The 23,257-nt window shown below is 45.9% G+C and overlaps 2 protein-coding genes across 5 annotated transcripts in view; one reads left to right on the top strand and one right to left on the bottom strand.

Annotated features, from left to right (window-relative positions):
- tasp1 (taspase, threonine aspartase, 1) overlaps positions 1–2,145 on the top strand; it is a 31,813-nt gene extending 29,668 nt beyond the window's left edge. For all 3 annotated transcript variants that reach the window (XM_078288665.1, XM_078288666.1, XM_071898015.2), the window contains exon 14: positions 746–2,145. In XM_078288665.1, the coding sequence (XP_078144791.1) occupies positions 746–838 (93 nt within the window). In that variant the 3' untranslated portion in view covers positions 839–2,145. The remainder of the gene's footprint in view (positions 1–745) is intronic.
- A 6,029-nt stretch (positions 2,146–8,174) lies between these two features.
- ism1 (isthmin 1) lies at positions 8,175–20,949 on the bottom strand. Of its 2 annotated transcripts, none has more exons than XM_071898002.2 (6): positions 20,032–20,949; positions 13,043–13,267; positions 11,764–12,064; positions 9,885–10,028; positions 9,601–9,690; positions 8,175–9,220 (listed from the first exon to the last, which is right to left on the bottom strand). In XM_071898002.2, the coding sequence occupies exons 1-6, from the start codon at positions 20,167–20,169 to the stop codon at positions 8,703–8,705; spliced, it is 1,416 nt and encodes a 471-aa protein (XP_071754103.2). In that variant the 5' UTR covers positions 20,170–20,949; the 3' UTR covers positions 8,175–8,702. The 2 variants fall into 2 exon arrangements, with proteins under 2 accessions (XP_071754103.2, XP_071754104.2); XM_071898003.2 differs by having other exon boundaries at positions 13,043–13,264.
- Positions 20,950–23,257: the final 2,308 nt, after the last annotated feature.

The following is a 23,257-nucleotide window of genomic DNA, read 5'->3' as shown; positions in this document are numbered from 1 at the left end:
ACACAAAACACTGGCACTCTGTTCCCCCTCTCCACCTACTCTCTGTCTTTCTCTATAAATACTCACTGGCCATCTGGGTGCTTTAGGGGTGCTCGCGAGTGATGTGACAGTAGTTGCTATTGTAGAAGCACCCCTTCATGCATTTATCCTGCATCTATGCTGCGTCAGTACTGCAGACTGTGCTTTCTTGAATGTTGTTTGCTACAAGCAAATAGGTATGTTGTAACACAAAACGGTTGTCTCTAAACCAACTAGTTCTTTGTAACTTCCAACAGCTGAAGAGAGAGCAAACAATTCCTCCAGGCAATGGAGCAAACTTATAGTTATATGTTCTTGAACTTTAAAATTGCTGGCTACATTATGTTTAATACCCCCATTTGCAATATTGTTATTTCAGTTCTAATTTTCTGACTGTATCCTATTACTATTTTGTTGCTGCAATGACCCAATTTCCCCACAGGGATCAGTAAAGTTTCATCTTGTCTTATCAAAAGTGCAGTGTTTACCTACCAAGCATGCAGTAAAAACACTTCTACAATGGCTGCATCTGTACCTGTATCAGTCTCGTTTTATGCCTGTTCGTGTAACAAAGTTATTAATCCTTACCATTTTCCTGAATGTTGACTGTGGAGGCAGCTAATATGTATAAGCCAACATCTATTTTTATAGCCCTACCTCTCTGTATATATCTGTCTCTTCCCTTGGTTGTATATCTGAGTGTGTCTCTCCTTCTGTTGCCCTGCAGACTCACATATCCAGACTGCCTCCAGGAGCTGTCCCAGGGCAGTCGCTGGCCATCGAGGGAGGTGTGTGTCGACTGATGAGCGTAGTGGAGTGAGCCACACCCACCCTCCCCGCGGGCTTCTTCAGCAATACTCCAATGCAAACCCTACCACACACACACACACACCATCACCACCCCACTCCCCACCACCCTTGCAAGGCCAGAAGTAATAAGCTTTAGCTGTTTTAACAGGTGTCCAGGAAGGAGGGAGGGGTGTTAGCTTCTGCTTAGTACACTTACAGGACCTTCCCTTCGCCGCTGTCTGCCTCCAGCATGTACTCTATGCCAACTCCCCCCCTTTTACCCCCCAAGCTTTCCAGTCTCACCTGGATTAGACTTGATGCACCATTGCCTTGATGCACCATTTTTTTTTCTTTGTTACTCTTTTCCAACTGAAAGCGCCGTCCTTCCGATTGTATATAAGCTATGATTTAGGAAAACAGGGTGGATATCCATGTTACTTTGTATTGCTTAACAGATGTGGCTATTTTCAAACTTTTAAGAACTTTAAATGCGAGACTTTATTTTGTCGTTTAGATACTTTCGAGTTTAAAAGGATGTCAGAATGCACCTTGTGGAATGCCTGCTAGCCCAGATAATTGTAGTAGTCGTGAATGGGGCGTTTATAGCTGTGAGAGTTGAACAATGATAAAAGCAATTTACAAAGTCACACATACAGACCCGGTTTCATGTACTTGTACACACACATATCGTCATGAATCCTACAGTATATATAATGTAGCATTATGTGCATCTTAGATCATAGTGAATTTTATAGCCATCGCAGCCTTAGGATTTCACTGCTTCGCTAAATTGTTTTAAAATGTGAACACAAAGTTATTATAATGACAACTGCATGTACAAAACTAAGATCCTAAGCCACTCTCTTTTCTCTGCCAGGCGTAGGGTTGATCATTGAAGCAGGAGGCTATGCACTTCCCAGTGTGATGCTGAAACTATAGTGCTCAGGTAGCAGTACTTGACCCCATCACCAAACACGACTGTTAGTCACCATTTGAAAACACAGTTTATATTTATATAGTCACATTGACAGAGACGTGTATTTTCTTGTTAAGAAAGAAAAAGAATTGATACAAACTAATTTATGCATTTGTAAAGCCCATGAAATGGTGCTGTTGAGTATTGTATTTGAAAGGAATAAGGGTCTAAATTGATGCTTCTGTTGGGATTAACAGTTTCTTTAGTTTTGCTGTTTCACTCAGTTAGTGATAAGAATAATAAATTCCAGTCTCAACAAAACTATAATACAGCTTGTTGTATCTTTACTTGAAATTGTATTTAATATAAAATGGTATAAGCTATTGAAATGGTAATATGTGCACAGCTCTCTACAGTGCTCAAAAAGCAAATAAAATCTATGTTGCCGATTTTTGTGTCAAAACTGTCTTTGTGTCGAAACCATCAAGTCTCTTTAATTGCATGACAGCATGAGACCGACGTATTGTTCTAACTCTACTGTCTCTTTCATTTTGAAAGGACAATATACAATGCTATTTGGAGAGCAGTTTGTGTTTTAAGCCCTAACAGACATCTTAAAAGTCTACCCTCCTCTTTCAGTTGCACATATCATATAATCTGAACTGTGGGCCGCCAAAAATTGATAGTCTAGGAATAAATTACATGCTGGACAGTAACTGGAGTGGAAAAAGAACTGCAGAAAGTGAGCATGCTGAAAGACTTCTGGAAGTGAGAAAATATAAGTCATGTGTTTGTTTCTTGAGAATCCTGATGACTATTAAAAATGTGTGGCATGCCCCCCTCCCACACACACACACACACACAAGCTGTTCCTTTCCTGAGCTACAGTTGTTTTTGACATTTCGGCTTTAGTCTCACATTCCATCTCTCCTTTATTTGAGAGATGACAACCAGAAAATATTCTGTTCTCTTATGTTCCCTGGAATGTTTTTTTCTCTGAGTTGTGTTTTCATTTTGATTACTCATAAACAGGTGTAATTGGGTGTGATTTTATTATCTCGGGTTTCATTCAGCCTGAAGGGAACCTAGGGCTCTGTGTGTCTAACACCGTCAGATTAGTTCCAGGTTAATGCAACGGGCCAAGCAACAGCTAGAGAGGAGTCGGAGCAGTTATTTTTAACAATTGTATCAGTCTCTCTAGGGCAAGAGTTTGTCCAGCTGCTGGCTCTGGATCACGGCCACCGTAGTGTCTGGGAGGAATGTGCAATAGAGATGTTCAAGAAGATAAATATATTCACGGTTCTAGGGAAGAGATGCCTCCCTGTCAGAGCGCCATGCTTGGCTGCGGGACTGTACACTACACCCATGATATCCCGGGCCAGTTTGGCTTTCAGGTGGAAGATGTCACAATCTTTTGACATCACTAATGTGCAAACTGCGGCTGACAGGTCAGGAGGGCCGGCAGAAGGTTGGCCGGGGAGGCGCTGTGCGTATTTGTTTTTGTTCCAGAGCCTCCTGACCCCGGTTTGATCTTGAGGGTCCGTCTGAAAGGACACATGTGCTACCTTGCCCCTCGCCCTCACACCATTCTCCATTAGCTTGATTACGTGTTATTACAGAGCACCTTCTTTTCATCAGAGCTAATCTGTGTTGCTGGGAGACCCTCGGCCCTATTCAGCACAGTAGCCCTCCTTCAAACATCATCCCTCTGTCTCCCGGATCCCCTTGGCTTTGAAAAAGGATCCCGGGTCTTTAAAAAGTGGACGGGGTCCCGAGCCATTCAAGGTGTATCCAATGCCTCTCGCTCAGCAAGACTCTTAAATGCAAAACAGACGGTGGAGCAAATAAAGATCAAAGGCAGCAGCCTGGCCTGCCTGGCCTGCTGTCCTCACATGCCAAGCGGTGCTGTCAGAGTGAATCACGGCCATGCAGCTTCCACGCTCACACTGCCCCCCCCTACCCCCTCCTCTCCCCTCTCCCCTCCCTCCACCTCAGGGCCACCACCCCCCCCCCCCACTGTTACTGCCCCACTGTGCCACTATCTTAACATCATGACACACATACACTCGGTCAAAAACAAACAGCGCCAGTAGACCAAGCTGGAAATAACCCCGGGGCACCAGAGCAACCTCCCCGCACATCAGGATCCTCTCCATCGTGTTCAGCATTAGAGCAGCGAGCCTCCGACTTGAGCATTTCAAACAGCAGCAGTGTTTGCCATCGTGGCGGCTCGTGCACTCTGGCCCCTCAGGGCATGGTGCAGAATTTCAAAAACACTTTGCCTGCGGCCTGTTTTCCTCTGGAATGAATGAATTTGATGATCTGGTGTGTGTTCATATTGACTCAGAAAGCAAAATTGTTTTTCTGTGCAATGATCCGATGGAGCTAAAACAAAGTGTGGCCCTTTAAAAGGAATTTTAAGCCCATTTTCATTGGAGTGAAACTGATTCCTCCTCACTAGTATGAGCACGGGACGCTAGCGGAGCATATAAAACGTGCGGTTGTACATTACTCATAAGTTCAGCTCAATGAAAGGCATGGCTGAATATCATAACTCTTTTATTAGGGGGCAAAGCAGGACTTTTTCCCTCTGTCATCCTCATTCGTCCAACAGCTGTGTGTGTATGATTTTATGAGTGGGTACATGTTATATTAGCTTTTGTCTGAAATGGTATAGAACAGTGATTCTTAACCTTTTTCATATCAAGGACCCCTAAGTTAGTACACATTAGGGCCATGGACCCCCATTTGTCTCTCGGACCCAAATCTGAGAATATTTTTATTGTTAGATATGATTTTGTCCAGAATTCTATGACTCTCTGTGTTGTAGGCAAAGATAACAGTGAAACTTATGATAGTCATTCTTCTACATCCTGCAACTGTGTTAACTTCTTGTAAATGATATAATGGTGAAGTTTAACAATTCATCAATTTGCTGGGGACCCCCTAGAACCCCCTCAAGGACCCCTGGTGGTCCCCGGACCCCACGTTGAGAACCACTGGTATAGAAGACAAGTACAACGGCAAAGAGCAGGTGTAACTGCTGCACTGCTCCACCCATTGCACAAAATGATGGATATTCGTCCCGTCCATTTCAGGATTATGGTGACAAGTATGTACAGTGCGTTCATAGCATTATGCTTTGGTTGTGCGCTTTGTGGTTTGCTCTTCCATAGATGGTGCGGCTGGAGAGCTGCGCAGCATCTCACGGCTGTCGTAGCAGCAGGGGTTAAGTAAGGCGCCGTGTCCTTTCAGGAGCTCCACAGCTACTTGACCTGTTTGTTCAGCTGCACACACGGGCACATGTTTGCCCCCCCCCCCCCAAACCCCCTAACCCACTCCTCCCCTGAATCTCTGCGCCAAAGATGCGAGCCCCGGGCAGGCAGCGTGCCAGCGGCCCCGCCCCTGTGATGCAGAGAGGACAGCGGGGGGGTGGGCGTGGCGGCGAAGAGATAAGAAGCCGACCTCCTGGCCCGGGTCAGCTATTCCAGATTAGAAGACGCGAGACAACCTTTTAATTAGGTTTGCCATGCAGCGAGCGGGGGCCCTGCGGTATTGTGGCCCAGACACTTCCTGCAATGTGCTACACCACCCATAAAGTGGCAGAGCGAGGGAGCGAGCGAGAGAAAAGAGTGAGGGAGAGAGGCTAAAAATGGCTCTGCCACATCTGCACCACGCCACAAGACAAAGAGATGCCTGACTGCCACCCTGCACCCTGTCTGTTGCCCTGTGGGTGTAGACCTACTAGAACCCCTATAGTGTCCCGCAGCACTACACTTATACTACCTGAACTCCTCCCAATGGAAAGTATTGATTTAAGAATGGGGAAATTGGAGGACAGTTGAGCTCTCTCTCCATTTATTACAGTATTAACCCATCCAACTTTCCACTGTTTTCCTCCCTCTCTCTCTCCTTTAACTCTTCTCTTATTCCCACACTTCAGCTCCAGTCCGATCTACTGAGAAATCCCAGCGCCCGCCCTGTCAGGCTGGGTCTAAAAGAGTGTGAGTATGTTGGACATAATTTCCTTCTCATAACAAAAATAGAGGCAAAATACCAACAATCATATCTTGGTGATGCTTAATGACCCCTTTCGGATCCTTGACAATATACCACTAATATGGTGCTTTGCATCCTTTGAAACATACCAGAGGAGAGTCCTGGAAATAGTAACACCAAAGTGAGGCCCCACAGCCAGCCTGACGAGCTCACTGTGCTGTTACTGTACTCTATATGCTGCACTCGACATTTGCACATCATTAAAGTCACACTGATAGTCATTCGAGCTATCATACCATACGCCCAAAAAACTGACCAAAAATGGATTTTGTTGTATTTTTATATCAAAATCTCATTACTTTAATTTCCGGGAAAATGGAAAAACTTTAGTGGAGACTTCATTGTGTACCAGGAGGCGACCTCAAAATCCCAACCAATGAAACCATCATAGATTTTTGAACAATCCCGCCCCACTCTTCTCTGTCCCGACCCAATATCCAGGAAATACATCACATTAAGGAAGCAAAATGCGGTCTCATTGTGACTTTAATGTCAGCCAAGTTGTAACTCAGCCTCTGAAATATTCATCCCAGGCACATTCCCACCTCGCTCTTAACATAACGTGCTCCGAATTCTCTCATTCTCCAAATTTCTGCAGCCCACTGGATTGTTTTATACAAAACCACAGAACATGCGTGTCATGCCTGCTGTGGAGGCGGCGGTGGTGATAAGTGTTTGAGGGATGAAAGCTGAGGAGGGTGTACGTGTAATTGCCTGCTCTCGAGACACGTGGAGCCTGTCTGGAGAGGAGACACTGGCAGGAGGAGGAGGCGGAGGAGGAGGAGGTATGTCACCAATTTGAGCTTGGCCCTAATGTTTCAAAATAAAGATGAACACCTCGCTTTGATCTCCACGGCCTGTTCAGCAGACCGTCTGCTGAGATAACCATCCATGCTGGTTACTGTAATCTTAGCCTCGAACCATGCTTTTAATGGGGGGGGGGGGGGACTGAGAAAACCATGACATAAGACAGCAGCTTAAAAAGAGATCTTTTACACACTTGTCTCCTGACAATGCGCAGGAAAAGTATATCTGAAGTACCATTTAAGAAACAGAGCTTTAAAAAAAAGAATATGTGCTTTCTGTTTGGAGTGCTAAGTGATTTACAGCAGGTATTTGAGAGTGAGCCGTTGATGGAGGCCGTGTTGAGGATAAATGGGTTGTGATACAGTGAAGGACGCGTGCAGAGGAATTTTTGTATGTATAGTGAAGCGGCTAGGAGATTGCGAGGAGCGCCTGAGGGGTGTGGAACGTGCTGGGGCCTGCTGCATTATAAAGACGAGCCCAGCACCCGGCCAGCTGAGCCGTACACAAGACTGCAGGAATGAGGGCACCATGAATGGCTTTCTCTGTGCGACAATGACTGCAGCACTCAGCGGAGAGGGAATGGTCAGAGGTCCCTGCTATGGAAAGGCAGCATTCAGTGTGTGTGCGTGTGTGTGTGTGTGTGTGTGTGTGTGTGTGTGTGCACTGAGAAATTACTCAGGAATGTGAGGATACATGCCAAAGACAAAGAATTTGAGTCGCATTCAAGGGAACCTTAGCCTCCTCGCCCTCTGAAGAAATATCACAATCCCATCAAAAGGCCGGGCCTGAGAGCCACACTGGATGGAACTAATGGAAGTCTTGTGCACTGGCTTAAGCTGTTGGAGGAGTTTAATTGGTAGGATTGTTTTTTTCCCCCAGATGAATTTTCTCTGACAGCAGGGGGGGAAATCTAATAGCAGCTGATCCAACTCAACTGGGCCAATTCACTGGCGATGTTCCACTAAGCTTGTTAATATCCACCTAGGAGAGATAATTGCCATGATGATAATATAAAGTAAGGTAATCAAGAGGGAAGTCGGTAAATCAAAGCAAAGGATGTTTTCCAGTGACACATTGAGTGGATTTTTTTTTTTTTATTTAAAGATTTATATCTCAAAACTCTTTCCGTACAACTGTATTCACACATTCTTTATAATCTATGGAGGGTTTAATCCTAACTTGAGATAGGGATCCACACATCGATGGCAAAGTTTGAGCTAGGCAGGTATCTCAAGTTAGCATTCAGCCGTACAGTACGTGAATCAGAAACCACAATCATGGACACCCAACTCAGACACAGCTACAACTTAATAAATACTTTACAAAAATAATGCAGGCTTTGTACAATGAAGAGGTCGGTCTGCGTCAGAGACACAAAGAACGCGGTTGTAAATTATTTGTAAAAAATAAAAATGTGCATGCTAAATGAACGTACTTACAAGCATACATGAGAACCTGGATATTACCATCGACAAAACAGGGGGAAAATGGGATAGGATTTGTCCCCAGTCCTCTGCAGGCTATGGATGGATGCCCCCCCCCCCTCCCCCCATCCCATCCCATCCCATCCCATCCCATCCCATCCCATCCCATGCATTCCTGGAGGATCTTATTATTCTGCCTATTATCACTGGCCTCTCAAATTCAAACATAAACAATCTATGGAGACAAACAGAGACAACCTAAACGGACAGTCCTACAACAGTAATTTTCCCTTTTGTGAATATAAACTGAGTTCTCCCTTTAGTGACCAACACTGAAAGAATTATAATTGGCAACATAATTACTGGCAAAATCATCATTTATGTTACATATTTTTTCCGAGGCATATTTTATAGAAATAAAAAAAAACAAAAAAACGAAACAACACTTTGTCTCTGGTTTTGATGAAGACAAGATAAGTTCCTTGTGTCCGGGTGAGAGATCTGGCTCTGCTGGATTTCCGTTCCTCTTCATGTTGGCTCAAAAGAACATTCAGTCCTGTTCCGCAGGGCCTAAAAGTTCGTCTGTTATTTGACCGAAAACTGAATAAAAGAGAGATGGTTTCAGCACCATTTGCGAGGTTTAGATGAAAGTTTAAGCAGTGTTTTTTTTCCCTTCACTCTAGAGAGGGCTAGAACTCCCTGGCTTCTTCAAACTGTTTGTAGTAGTCCTCATCCTGGGGATTGTCGGGACACTTCTGCCCGTTGTTTGGCGGCCTGGCCTGGTTGTAGCGGCTCCAGTCTCCCTTGCAGATGATCCAGGGCAAGATGTCCACCTTATAGTGCAGGTCGGCCGAGAACTCGGTGCTGATGAGGTTGGGCGTGCCGGCTCCCTTGCCGCGCGTGATGAGCTTCATGTTGTCGTCGTAGCAGCAGTGCTGAGCGGCCAGCGTGGTGGACTCCAGCGTCAGCATGGAGCGGATGCAGTAGCGCGCCGTGGGCTTGTAGATCTCCAGCTTCTCTTTCGGCCCGCTGGCGTCCTTCCAGCGGAAGTCCCGGCGCGTGGCAGCGTCGTGCACGTCGGCCGTGCTGTACGCCACCTCGGTGGGGTAGGAGCAGGGGCAGCTGGGAAGGTCGTTGGTCACCTTGGTCATGTACTTCTTCAAGAAGTCGCTCTTGCAGTTCATCCATCGCTCGCAGCTGTCCGTGTCTGGAAGACATTAGGTCAGAGTTAAACGCTGCATCTCCCTCCCGACACGCCCTCCGTCTCATGTTAGAAGATGAAAACAGGATTGTAAGAAGGTGTAATGTGTGACTGAAGGTGTGTTTTTTCATGGCTGAGCTCTGAGTTGATTGGGAACAGACAGACACAAGGAAAGAGAGAGCGGCAGCCTACTGCGCTCTTCCTGCCCTGCTGCACATTTCCATCTCTGCTCAGTAATGGGGCACAGCCAAAGCATGAGGAATGCTAAGTGTGCTCAGGAACACTGCGCTGTGCACTGCTGCCAGATGGATGAGCTGTCTTTGACAGTGTAAGAACATCTGACTGAGGGATAGTCTGCAGTAAGACGAGAGCAGAGAGAATCTTACCGACACCAAAGAGCTCTGTGGCATTGAACTCATCTGTTCCAGCCAGCAGGCTCACTTCAGTAGCTGCCGTCTTGAAGGCGTCTTCAATTCCTTTGGATAGATGAATGCACAGTGAATGGTGTATCACAGGATGAATGCCATCAAAAGACTATTCAATCCACACACTTGGAACCCCATCTTCTAATATCCTTGACCACTGTCTTTACTATAGAATTAGTACTTTTGTATGTACATCCATCTTTATACGATAAAGGTAATCCAGAATAAAGATATATCCTCTTTACCTGGGCAGTTGGGCATATCACAGGTACGCGACTCGGTGGCCGTACAGGCATAACCACAGGACCTGGTTCTCTTCTGGTTGCCGTTCCCACAGGTGACGCTGCACGCTGACCAGTTACTCCAGTCCCCCTCTCCGTCAATATAGTCTGAGAGAGAGAGAGAGAGAGAGAGAGAGAGAGAGAGAGATACTCAGCTTTGATGCAGGCCACATGCTGTACTTACCCAGGCCTGTTAGCATGCCTCACTAATAATAAGTGGGGGGAGGACATGAAAGGGGAAAGGAGGGGGGGCAGCCTCAAAGTTCTCTTTGACTTTGACCCTCAAACCAGATACCAGGCAAGCCTACACACACACACACACATACACACACACATGCACGCATACCCTTTGCCCTGGACTTATTGGTTCTATAACTTTGTGTCAGCGTACAGTATCTGTGTGTGTGTGTGTGTGTGTGTGTGTATGTGTGTTGTCAGTCAGCAAAATATCCGGAAAGCATTCTGCAGATTCCAACAAAGCTGGGTGACATCCAGAAGGCAGTTTACAAATAGAAATGTTCTCCACTGCAGTAGAAGATACCTGCTGCAGTCTCCTTAGCACCCTGGCACTGCACACAGCGCAGTGGCTCTGTCTGTGATTCATTGGTTTGGAAATGGGAAGTGAAATGGCAAGAAATCCTCTTTAACTCCAATTATCATTCAGCAGATCACTGTAATGGGGATACATGGAAACAGTTACAGTGGGCTGTATGACCAATTCATCCCAGAACACCCACCTCACACACACACACACACACATCTTGAAAGCAATTTACTCCATCAATGAGGAGAATTAATGTGGGCATGTTGGGATGGAAGTATTTCTGGCCCGGGTCAAAACCCTCCATATAACCCCCCACTGCCATCTGCCCCTCATTATGAGCATTTTGTATGAATACAGACCAGATAGCCATCTAGCTCCACCCCCCCACCCCCCATTACACATTATGGCCAAAGAACTGGTGGCAGCTCATACAGAAGGTAGAATACAGAGAACAACTTGCTAACAAGCAGCATTTAGCCCACAGACAAGATGACTAAATGCAATATCAGTGGCCTATGACTGACGGCCCACACTGCCAATCCACAATTATGATTATTATAAGATTTAAAACCAGCAGAGTAATGAGGATAAAATATGTTCTTGTCCACTGGTGTGGTATGAAACAAGGACGACTGAGAGCTGACCGCAGTGATAAGCCAAAAACATTAAACATGGTCTATGGTTTGACAAAAAAAAACAGTTTATGAAATCTCGTTCCTAACCGCCGTAGCGCAAGTGCAAGTGGATAAAATGACATTTTCCTCAGCGCACACATTCTTGTTCGACCATGTTGGTTTGGGCATGCTGCAACATGGCGAGGATGGATACCGTATGACAGTGAGTGTAAATTCCTCCGCAGCAGATTTATCTGCAGGGTTACTTTTGGAGAGTGTTGTGAGAATGGTGTGGCAGCCTAACAGTGCTCCTGGCCCCGTTCCTGCCGTCCAACTTTGATGTTGCGAGGCGTTTAAACTGTGTCACGTAGCCAGCTCCACGCCGCAGAGGAATCCATCTCATAAAAGAGTGTTAAAGGCTTCAATCAGGGGCTCCCAGAGGCTGGCCTGGGACGACTGCACTTATTATGGTGACAGCTTAAATCAGCAAATCTGCAAATTACAGATTCCACATAAGACTATGGCCATCTGTGGAAATGCTGCAGACCAGTGTTCAAATAGGAGCCTATGGATCCGGCTAAATATTCTTCTTCTAATGTACACTCATTTCCTGTATACGAAAAAAGCATGCAAACACACACACAGGCCTGCACGCAGACGCAGGCATTCACAACACCCCTCTCACCATATTCAGTCTGAGCTTTGCTTCCTCCCCCGGTGCCTCCTCTCCTGTCCCAGTCTCCCAGCGGCCTGAGGAAGTTGCTGTCCTCGGCGTTGCTGCCGTAGGAGTGGTCCTGCTCCTCCGTTCGATGAGGGGTGGAGGCTGAGGAGGAGGAGGAGGAGGAGGAGGAGGAGGACGATGAGGCGGAGGAAGAGTGAGGCCACCAGTTTCTCCAGTTGGGAGAAGCCCAGCTGGGTTTGTTCTCCTTATGGAGGCCCTTCTCTGCCTCTGGGCCCTCCAGTCCATCCACCACTTCAATGGTCACCTGGATTAGAGATGAACAGCAGCGCATTTCAAGTCAATACACCGTACATAACTGGAGGTGCATTTCATAATTTAATGCACAGTCATCAGCGGATATGAGATACTTATATACTTTTGGGGAGAATCGGTCTGAGGCTAGTCAGGCTGTATGGGGGCAGAGCAGAGCGGTGACACTTTCTGATACCCCCTACTCCCAATAGGCACTCCAGCCCCCCACCCCACCCCCCCCTCACCCTCCTTCTGTCCTAACACATGTGCCTCGCAGATGAGGGGGGACCTCCACCCCTGCTCCACAGCCACCCTCCCACCACCTCCCTGGCTCTCTCCACCTAAACACAAAGTTCAAAGGGCTACTCAGCCTCCTCCAGACCATGAAAGCCAGATGAATCCCAGGATCAAAGACGCACCACCCCAACCCCCCCCCCCCCCCCCTCTTCTCCCACACCCTCACTCCCTTGCTCAATTGCTCGGCCCGCTCTCTTCCCACATCTTGAGATGTTAATACACTTTGTTCGTGCTCGGATTTAGCAGCGATGCTCTCAGAGATGGAAAGACCCCCTTGCTGGATTAGACAGGAGAATGATTTAAACATGGCAGTGGTTACTCAGCCATCTGCACACTGAGGGACTTATGGGCAAGGGACTGCCACACATTTACATAAGCTGCAGTCAGTCTTCCTGCACATGGGTTACTAGTGAGGCATTGCTGGTTAGCGTCTGCCTTTCAGCTGTCATTATGATGGACGTGAGATTTGACCTCAGTGTCTATCTTAAGCTTCACTCCGAGCCAGCAAGTGTGAAGGGGGACGGAGAGAGAGAAGGAAGGAGGAAGCGGGAGGAAAAAGGGGGTAGCGATGTGCACCAAACTATTCTCCCTCTTCCTGTTTGCTCTTCCTGCCCTATGTGCTTGGGTAGCCATGTCTTACAAGTGAGTGAAAGCATGAAAGCACACGTGCACGCGCGCAGACACACATGGTTACCTGGATGTTGGGATTCTGGCCATTGATATCGGCTTTGGAGAGGTCCGGGAAATTGTGCAGGTCTAGGAGGAAAGCTCCCGGGCCATCCCTCTGCAGGCTGCTGCCGGTGCCTTGTGCCCAGGGGAGGGTGGCGGGCCGGTGGGCCAGCCGATGCTCTGGACCCGACCTCCGGTCTTCAGGAGCCAGCTGGGAAGATGAGCTGCTTTTTGCATTTATATTGTTCTGCTGAGGACAGAAAAGGGGACACAATATTAATAGAATGCTAGATTGTGATTTTACACTATAAAATCGATCTATTTTTTAAAATATTGTCTATACTATTTTTATGTACAAAAATGCATTTTGTAATTTGTGGAAGGATTACAAATAGAAGGAACAATTGAATAAAGGTCAGTTTACTTTATAAGTCATTAACATAAACCCAAGCAAGTATAAATGTGATGAATGAAGCGCAGTATCTCCTTTGGCATCTACAGAGTCTACACACTCAGCAACAACAACATTAGATTGATCTCTCATGCTGACAAGGGGTTCATGTGGCCATGACCTCTTCCGTAAATCCTGTAGACAGCGGACTCTCAACTGGCTGGGACCCAGCAAGAGGGAGCCGCTGCAACACCTAGGTCAGCGTAAACAGTGGGACAAAACAACAGACCAAGTCCTAACTCCTGTCTGCCTCCACCAGAATATAAACCAGCTACAGTCTATATTCAAAGCCCATGTCACAGTTGGACTGTATGTTGTTTTTTTTCCATTTTTAACTGACAGAAAATACTACTCCTTTACCATAGTATTATGATGTGGACATATATAGCATGTTATGGTTCTGGTGCCGGTTGGGAGAAAAGAGCCATGTGAGGCCGATGGTTTCGTTTACGTCCAGCACTGGGGCTATACACAGAAACCTAAGCAAACATTGCAAAATAATTGCCTTCTTGTAGACAGAAAAACAGTCCGCCGTCTGACAGGGGGTTGTAAATCCGTCCCAAAAGGACAGTTGAGGCATACGTCCCCTGTCACGTATGCACAGAAGGAGCAATTACTCCTCAATTGGACAGACAGCCATAAGTAGTCGGCAATCATCCATTCTGGGGTGGCAGAAAATAAGATCAAAGAGAACCATCAATCATGTTCCTTGTTTTCTTTTTTCATCTCCCGTTTCTTCCTCCCTAGTGTTTTTGTGGCCAGGCTGAGGCCTGAGAATATGGCAGCAGTGCTGTACGGTTGCGGTGGCCAGTCACAGACAAAGTGTCAGCTCAGCCACATTGTGGTGGGCATAAAAGCCCCCAGCGGAGCTGTTTGTGTCCAGCCAAGGTGCACTCTGGGACAATATAGGGCCTGTAAATGGAGCTGCACAGCACGAGTGGAAGGATTATAAATGTACATGTAGCTTGGATGCAACCGCAGAGAGCGCAGCGGCTGCACAGAAGCACTTCCATATCCATTTAGCATCAGTTTTGTGAAGCCAATTCAGTACCAGAACCAGACTACACTGAGTCCAATATGTCAAGATTTTCAAAAACTTTCAGCATACATTTCTTCTTTACGTGAACTATTGCCGTAATTATAGCTATCACATAATTGCCCATAATTTTGAGAAAAACAGTAGATAACTCAACATTTTGCATGATTCCACCAAACAAAAAGAGGAAGAGGTTTCAGACGTGTTTTAGAGTTTATAAACAAAATCATAAAATTCGAGGAAGAGAGGTAATTTAAACATTCTGAAAATGCAGATTCCAATTAATACCACAAACAATTTTCTGCGCTGACCGAGACCGACCAATTATGGCTGAGAGATAAACAGGATATGGAGAAGGTCATTTCAACATGCCGGCATAGTTTGCGCATCCACTATCCAGCTTTTATGTGGACATCATAGGAACCTCTTTGGTTCTATCACAAGTGCTTTGAGATGCCCATGTGATAACCCGGCCTTTCAAGTTCCCAGCCTTCAGAAGTCACTCACTGGCTGTAATTGAGCTCCCTCGAGCAGGCAGACAACCCTACCCAGATCTCATTCAAATCACACACACTTACCAGCTTCAATCTGTGCAATAAATAAATGAATAAATAAATAAATAGATAAATAAATAAGTAAATAGTAGACAGGTGAGCTAGATGTCAGTGGGATGATATTTTAGGTTGGTTTACAAAGGTGTAACTGAAGAATACACAACTTTCTCTTGCTCTCAGACCACACTGTTTTCATGATACTGACACCACAAATGGCCATTCAAAGCCTTGGATTGCGCATTGCCAGAAAACACTTACTTCCACAGATTTCACAGTCACTAACTGATACTGAACGTGGTCCAGTGATGCGGCTTGGAAAATATTGCTCAGTTTATTTCCTACAATATAACCCTTTGCTTATCTTAAGTTAAAATAAAGTATGCAGACATCCCGCAACTTGTGACCATGCAGCTGCCAACACGAATACTGTTTCAGAACACTCTAATTGTTGCATTATGAAACTCAGTGACAATGACTGCAACCAGAATAATCCGTTATCCTGTCCAACTGAATCTTTTATTGTGTCATATAATGTTACATTACACACCTCAAGTGGATTATGAAGGCCTGACACCAGCCTGGTTGATTCAAACCCAAACTTCAAACTGATTGTGATTACTCCCAGGGCAACACTCTTAACTGTTTCAATCAGTATGGGAAGGCCATCGACTTGCAGCCTGCTTGTAAACATAATCAATGTGTGCATTTATAGTACATGAACATCAATGCGCTGTGATTACTTTTTGATTTGGTGCATATAAACATCATATCTTGTCCTGATTATGATGAATCTGAATACAACCAGTGGTAATAATTAGGCTATCAAACCAATTACGATCCAAAAACCTAAATAAGAAAGCAACACCAATGTTTCCCTGCAGCCTAAAAGGGAATTCATCCTTAAAAAACAGCCATGAACAGCCATCTGATGGCTGACTTTGCTGGGAGCTGTGAATCTCACTTAAGCCCCTCTGTCCACCTCACACTCATGGCAACAAGTGAGCTTCATTCTTCAATTATTCACATAGCATATATGTAATTAAATTCTGATATGAAAGGCTATTTTCTGATGCGGTATTATTTGGAGAAAAGTTTGGTCTGGGTCTTTTCAGCACCCTGGACAGATTCGGCGAGGTGGCCATAAACTTTCACTTTGCTATGCGCTCGCTTGAGAAACTTGTTATCTGTCGGTCGTAAAAAGCGAAACAATGTACAAGCAGCTCTAACTGAGAGTTTCATAATTGCTGGGAAACTGAGCCATGGCCATTTCAGATAATGTCTAGGCTAATAAAATTCATGAAGGTGCTCAGGGAACTTTATTTATCCAGCAAACACATTCAGACACACATTCACACACCAGCCAGTCAGGGGATTCAAACCAGCGACGAGGTGGATTTTGTGTTTCAAGACCAAAGAAAATGCCATTGCACTTCTCAGTCCCTCTTTTCTGATTATTTTAACTTTCAGATAGTATTGTTCCATAGCCTCTAATCATAAGGCAATATTTCACGTCGAGGAAACATTTCCCAGCACTCTCATCTGAACAGTCAACCCCAGACATTAGCTGCCATTAGAATGAGTACTCTCTGCTGGCGTTCAGTTTTTTCTCTCTAAACCTCTTTAATGATAATGACACAGATGCCAAACCACGTCTTGAAAAGGACGGCAAAGAACAAAGCACAAATGTTTCTTTGTCGCCCCGCTGTAGTTCACATGTGTGTCTGAAAAACGAGCATCAGGCGGAAACCAAAGGAAAGCAGCGGAGTGAAATCACATGTTGTCTCCCTTGACAGAGTTTCTGTGGGACTTCAAAATCTTAGCAAAACACAGAAAAAAATGTCAGTCTTAAATATAATGGAGTGGATTAAAGCTTTGAACTGAATTGTAAATGGGGAAACTTGCGAGATAACACACTGCTGAGAACATTGTCCATCACTTGGACTGAAAAGCAGTGTCAGACAGCAGAAAGGGAAGGAAACCAAACTGCTTTTTTCCACTGATTTCACTGGTGAGTTTCGCTGAGTGTTTCGCCCACTGGCTGTGTTCTTATACTGAGATTGTATTTCAATCTGGTAGCTCAGCAGTGTGAGTGGCACAATGTTTACTTGCAGGAACCAGAACAGCCAGTATTGGTGTCTGAGTGCTCATGAACCCATAGAAGGCTATGCCAAAAACTGCAAATGTTATGAGTCTGTGTGTGCATGAAAAATGGTTTAAACAGGGAACGCCTCTCCAAATAGGATATTCTTTTTTCCCACTTTTTCCTTTTTTCCCCAATCAATATTTTAGTAAATCAAAAAACCACAAAAAACATTGTAAATAATGGAAAAAATACAGAAAATGGGAATAGTCGTCGGAAAGGAACGGGAATTTGTGTATCCCCAAAAAAGAAATTCCTGAAAAAGAAATAAAATTCAATTCCCGGTAATGTCGACATAAACTGTCTTTTCCAATCCACTGTCAGTGGAAATATCTTTTAAACATGGATTTACAGGAAATTCAAGCTGTTTTCTCTTTTTTTCATGAAGACAACATCCCACATTCACCAATACAGACCAGACTGTTCACAGGACGAACATATTTAAACACTAAAATTCAGCGGTGTTCCCCTTTGCTGGCAGCCGAGTTCAGAGCTCGTATGGCTCATCTGAGATCTTCCTCAACGAGGGACGCGCTTTAATTTGAAGATCAAAAGTGACACACCATCCCTCAGTTCATTCTGCGGGCCTCCCAGGATGTCACCCCCACCCTGAAAAGCCATGAATGAACCTCGCACAACACAAGCCACCCCCTTCCCTCCCTCCCTCCTCACGGCATCTCCTCTCCTTTTCCCGCTTCCCCCTTTTTCACTTTGTGAGGGCTGCTTAAAGGGGCATGACTCCATTTTCAATTGGGAGCAACTCAGGGGGCCTTTCCCCCCAGGGAGGCTGGCAGGAAATGAAGGCAGCGCACATTGTGCCAGATGCTTTTCAACGCTACACTTAGGTGGAAAAGAAAACTATCCTTCCCCTGTCACATGCCTCATACTGGGAATATGGTGTGTGTGTGTGTGTGTGTGTGTGTGTGTGTGTGTGTGTGTGTTTATTGACTTGATCAAACCGACACACAGAGAAGAGCCGCAGCATTTGGATATGGCAAAAAGGCAGTTTTTTGGGGAAACACTTTTGGGGAAAAAAAACATGTAAAGGGGCAAGTGTCCCATGATTAATTATTTACTGAAATGTCACATTGTTTTTTGCTGTATATGTTCTTTAACAGCTGACAAATACTATTTTTTATATATCTCAGTGGTGACATCATACTTTACAGAGGGACCCACACTAACCTTAAACTGCAAAATGAATCAGCCTTTGTGAGTCAGTGATGATTCTGGTCACCATTGTGCCTGTGACCAAAGACTCTTCTCTGTCCCACTACAGGTGCACAGAGCCGGATCCTGTCATTTGTGTTCCTGTGAATGGCATTTTAAATATGACACCTTTGGATGACAATACACCCCCTGGGCCGTGACAAGCCCAGGCGAAAGATGACATCACCGTCTTCAGTGGCGGGCCAGTGAAGCATATCTGCACATGGTCGGAGCGGCCCATTCATGAGCACGAAACCATTCAGCCCCTGTCCCACCGCGGGGTACGTGTGGAAATGTCGGGCACTCTCTCTGAGAAATTGACAGCTTTAATCCAGAATCTCAATGTAAACGTGGACCAGCGACAATGGGATCTAAAGGTTGTAACTTTTTGGGAACGGGGTGCCATGCTTTTAGTATGTTTTTTTTTACTGCAATTCCTTGGGAAGGACTCCCTCCTGGTCCTGGTCCATGCTGGTTCTATCCAACATTTGGCTGTGTGACAAACATTTGATAAATTCCTGGAATATTTCCTCCAGCTTTGCATGGCCCGATATCCAATAGAACACAGGCTTGCTGTTGCATGTACACAGGTCAGGCTGCAGTGATGGCAGCGATAGTGGAGATAAGAGAAATTACACCGGCCATCCTCTGCTGAAGTGAAAATTCTTTCCATTCATTTCCCCACGCCCTAATAAACCATTTATGAAGGACACCATTCCAATCCGTCCAGTGGGCATAAATACCCATTTATCATTAGGGCACAAAGTAGGCAACGAGTGACCGAGGTATTTCAGTAGCACGCTAAAAATACATCAAAAAGCAGCCGAAGGATGCTTAACACTCTCTAAAAAAGCCTGTTGATCCCGGACCTGTCTTAACCCTTAGGTCAGGATTTGGGGCTCTGGTGGACTCTGGGTGCTTTGCTCTGATGTTAAAATGGGCAGTTAAACTATTAAACCTGTCTTAAGTGGTAATGGAAAGATCCATTTTCTTATCTTTCCATGACTTCAACCTGTTTACCTTCACTTTAATCCTTTTCATGTGCTCTGAGGATCTCGCATACCTGAGCGCAGTATGGAATGAAAAAGAGAAAGAGTGGGATGTAAGGTCAGATGGACGCCAGACCATCCTGCAGCCACAACTTTGGGAGGGGGGCACCTTCAGGGGCTCAGCTCTGACCCTGGGATGACAGTGATGAGTCCATGATGACAGAGAACTGCCTGCAGCTAGCGTTTAACCCCCAACAATAGGGAGGTGTGTCTGGGGATGGGGACCTGATCTCTGACCCTGCCTCATCTTCCTGTGCCTCCACTGGCTGACTGCCATTCGGGGGGGGGGGGGGGGGGGGGGCACCCTAGGGAGACCACATCCGTGTATGTCAACAATCCAGGGACCCTCAGGGAATGGAGGCTTTATATTACCTGGGCCATAGGCTTATATGAGCGTTTTATCAAACCCATCTGTGGCCATTAAGCCTGTTTACAATGAGCCCCCTTTCATATCAGCACACAAGAGATTTCGCATCAGATTTCTCCCGAGAAAACACCAGAGAGCAGCACACTGTTCTAACCATGGAGTCATGCCAAGAGATTCCCCCCCCCCCCCGAGAATTCACCCAACTCACCTCTGTCAGTAAAGTGTCCTGGTCCAGGCTCAGAGTTACATTTCCCTGGGGCAGCGGGCTGCTCCGCAACACCGTGATGTGCAAGGTAAGGAGAAGAAGTCCCAGCAGCAGCAGGAGCTCCGCCGCCAGTCGCACCATCCTTTTGACGCGGCCGCTCTTCGGAGCCTGCGGTGTGGCCGGAGCTCCAGCACCGCCGCCTCCCGCTGCAGAGACTCCGATCTCCGGATCCGCCGGGGACGAGGAGCCGCAACACCACTTCGGAGCCACTTCGGGAATCAGAATTACAAAATTGAAGGGAAAAGGATGGGGGAACAGTCAATTGATCGGGGGGGAAAAGTGCTACAGTTTAATTGGGATCCAGCGGTTTTGTTTGTTTCTCTCCTAAATTGAGATGTATCCTCTTTAATAGTGATTGTTTATATAGTTGGATATATGCCCCACAATGGTAAGAGCTAATGTGATGATCTGCCCGTTAAAATGATGCATTGGGTATTGCAGGACTGCTCCAGCGCGCTCTGGTCTCTTGTTGCGCCCTCGTCAAATCTCCAAGCTCAGGAAACTTGCAGCCCAGTTGCCCCGAAGTGTCCCCGCCACATTCTTAGCCTCACAATTCAGTTTTTCCTCACTTCCACTTCATCCGTAGCACACATCTCTTGATCTGTCCACATTCTGCGCCATCCAAAAACGGTACAAGGACGGTTCGAAGTTCAGAGGCTCTACCTTTCGAGTACAAAAACGTGAAGATGGCCCCAAAATATCTCCCCTCTTAAGACTAGTGGAGTTGTGTCCACTTCAAAAGCAGTATTCATCCATTATGCTGCAGGTTGCGAGCCTACCGCAATTCAGGCGCAGGTTGGCATGCGTCTCGGGTGAGTGCTGCTGGAGGAACCAAGTCATACCAAACCAGACCACGGCTCACTGGGGCACACACGCTGTTCCTGTTGTGCGCTCTTGAGGTGGTTTTATACTATACGCCCCTCTGCTGGTTTGCTGTCAAGACGCCCTCCCCTTATTTAACTCTTTCGTCCCATGAGCCAGCGGTTCCCAAACTGGGGTCCGGGTACCACCAAGGGTCCTTGAGGAGGCTCCAGGGAGACCAACAACAAGACGAGGAATAGTTTCATTCACTATAGGCCTATCATTTCTTTGAGAAATTAGAATTTTAGAGGAATTTTAAGGATGACTGTTTTGCTGGAGATCCTTCACTCTGGCGGGAGGCACCGATTGACTACACATTTCTTTCTCAGCATATTAGAGTCAGAATTACACAGAATTACTCTACAATAATAGGGAGCATGGTTGCCTTCCAAAGATGGTTTCCCGAGGTTCCCAAACTTCTCCATGTCAAGCACCGAGTGGGTACAGTGAAATTTATGTTGAATATACTCTTCCTTATACATCCCCTCATTGTGCTAACTTCCAGGCAGTGAAGTAATGGTGAAATGAAACGTTTCCTCATCTTGCCGGGGACCCCCTGGAACCCCCTTCAAGCGCCCCTGGAGGTCCCCGGACCCCACTTTGGGAGCCAGTGCCCTAAAGCGCATTGGGCACATAATAGGCGCGTCGTAGCGCACAGGAGGCCCTTTACAGGAGGTCCGACTCGGCTGTTGACAAGTGTAAAGCTGCCCGGCCTCAGTCTGTGATCAACACGCTATTACGGAAGGTGTTGTAACACTTCACTTAAGCAAGACAAATGGTGCGTAATGTGATTACCCTTTGTAAGACATTTATTGTCAGCTTCAAAGGACAGGTCGCTGTGTCAGATTATGCACCAAGTGGGGTCGCTTCTCCGTGGGTGTCAACTGGCAAAGTCCCTGCATATAATATAATTTGCCACCAAAACCTTTGAAACGAACCCATAAAGATTACATTTGTGGAGCAATTACTGATGACTGACAAGATATTATTACTTTATTAGATAATTCATTAGACGTAAGCTATCATGCACAGAAGCAGACAGAGGGAACACTGGTCTTGATGCTTCCCTGATGTGTTTTTTAATGCATTCCCAATAGATTTCTGGCTTTTTTTTTTAACTATATAATCAAATCTGAACTCACTTTGGCTAAGATATGCAAATGCCATACCTTTTGACACTTTGAGCATACTTTGTCTAAATGGTTGTTCACTTGTTTCCTGATGGCACAAAAGCTTCCCAATGCAAAACTGCCAGCCTCTCCTATGCCTATATTTTATTCATCTTTGTTGACTATATGGAGTCGTCGGCAACAGGCAGTGATGAGTAGGATGGAGCAATCTGACGCCTTCAAAAAAACCCACTTTGTCAGTCCACAATCATCTCACACTTATGAGGAGTGACAAAAGATTCCTCTGATGATTAACATGCCCTGATTATAATAATACCTTTCAGTCACACATTTTTTTGTCTTAATTGCCTAGCAAATATCTGATGAGACCATATCTGTCTGGATTAGTCTTAAAAAACATTTAACCATATGCACTAAGTCCGCTGTCTTCATGAAATACACCAGCGAGGCCTAGGCTACTTCATTATCCTCTCTATAACAAGTGGTTCCCAGTGTACCTCCTTGCAGCAATCTTCAGTTTTAATCTTCATGCCAAGCCCAGCTGTCTGAAACACGTAAATCTGTCCTTTGTCTGCTTCACTTCAAAAATCTCTTTCCAGAATAGAACAGAAAAATCTCTTTCTAAATAGAAAACAGAGAGCAGTGAGAATGGCTTGTCTGCCTTGGACACAGTGGTGGACATCAAAGGACTAGCAGAGGATCCCCCTTCAGAATAGCAGCCACATGCCATTCCAATAAGTGCAGTGTATTTGGATCTGCAGTTCAAAAGAGACTGGTGCAGGCAGGTCTCTGGGGCCTTGCCACCAATAGTCTGGCTGGACAGATGTTTTGAATGCCAGCGCAGACCATTTGCCATTTCTGCTGAGACTGAAGGCCTTCAGGAGCGAGCGGAGGGGAGTTTGGCGGGACATGTGCTTTCCACCTTGCCTGACACTCAACCTGAATTAGCATATGCTGTCGCTTTGCCTCATTAGTCAGCCTGAAACTGCCTCCTCTGGACTAGTTTTCAGCGACGCCACAACAAAGGGCAGTGACCAAACTGATTTTTAATAGCAATTGCGTCTGCACTAATCCATCAGAGAATTTAAGCCAGTGAAAAATTGGAAATCCTGCTTTTCCGAGTACCAAGCCATTGTTTCTGAAAAGACCAATGACATGGATATGAAGGGATTTAACTG

This window comes from Centroberyx gerrardi, chromosome 15 (assembly GCF_048128805.1).
Source record: "Centroberyx gerrardi isolate f3 chromosome 15, fCenGer3.hap1.cur.20231027, whole genome shotgun sequence".
NCBI classification, from domain to species: domain Eukaryota; kingdom Metazoa; phylum Chordata; class Actinopteri; order Beryciformes; family Berycidae; genus Centroberyx; species Centroberyx gerrardi.
The sequence above is the reverse complement of the archived record's forward strand: the minus strand, read 5'-3'. Positions and strand labels throughout refer to the sequence as shown.

Bases quoted from the DNA above. Each gene is read 5' to 3' on its own strand.
- ism1 (XM_071898002.2), bottom strand. From the start codon at position 20,169: ATGGTGCGACTGGCGGCGGAGCTCCTGCTGCTGCTGGGACTTCTTCTC. The intron at 13,268-20,031 runs GTGAGTTGGGTG...TTCTGTCCTCAG, and splicing joins AGGACACTTTACTGACAGAG to CAGAACAATATAAATGCAAA. The intron at 9,221-9,600 runs GTAAGATTCTCT...AATGTCTTCCAG, and splicing joins CACAGAGCTCTTTGGTGTCG to ACACGGACAGCTGCGAGCGA.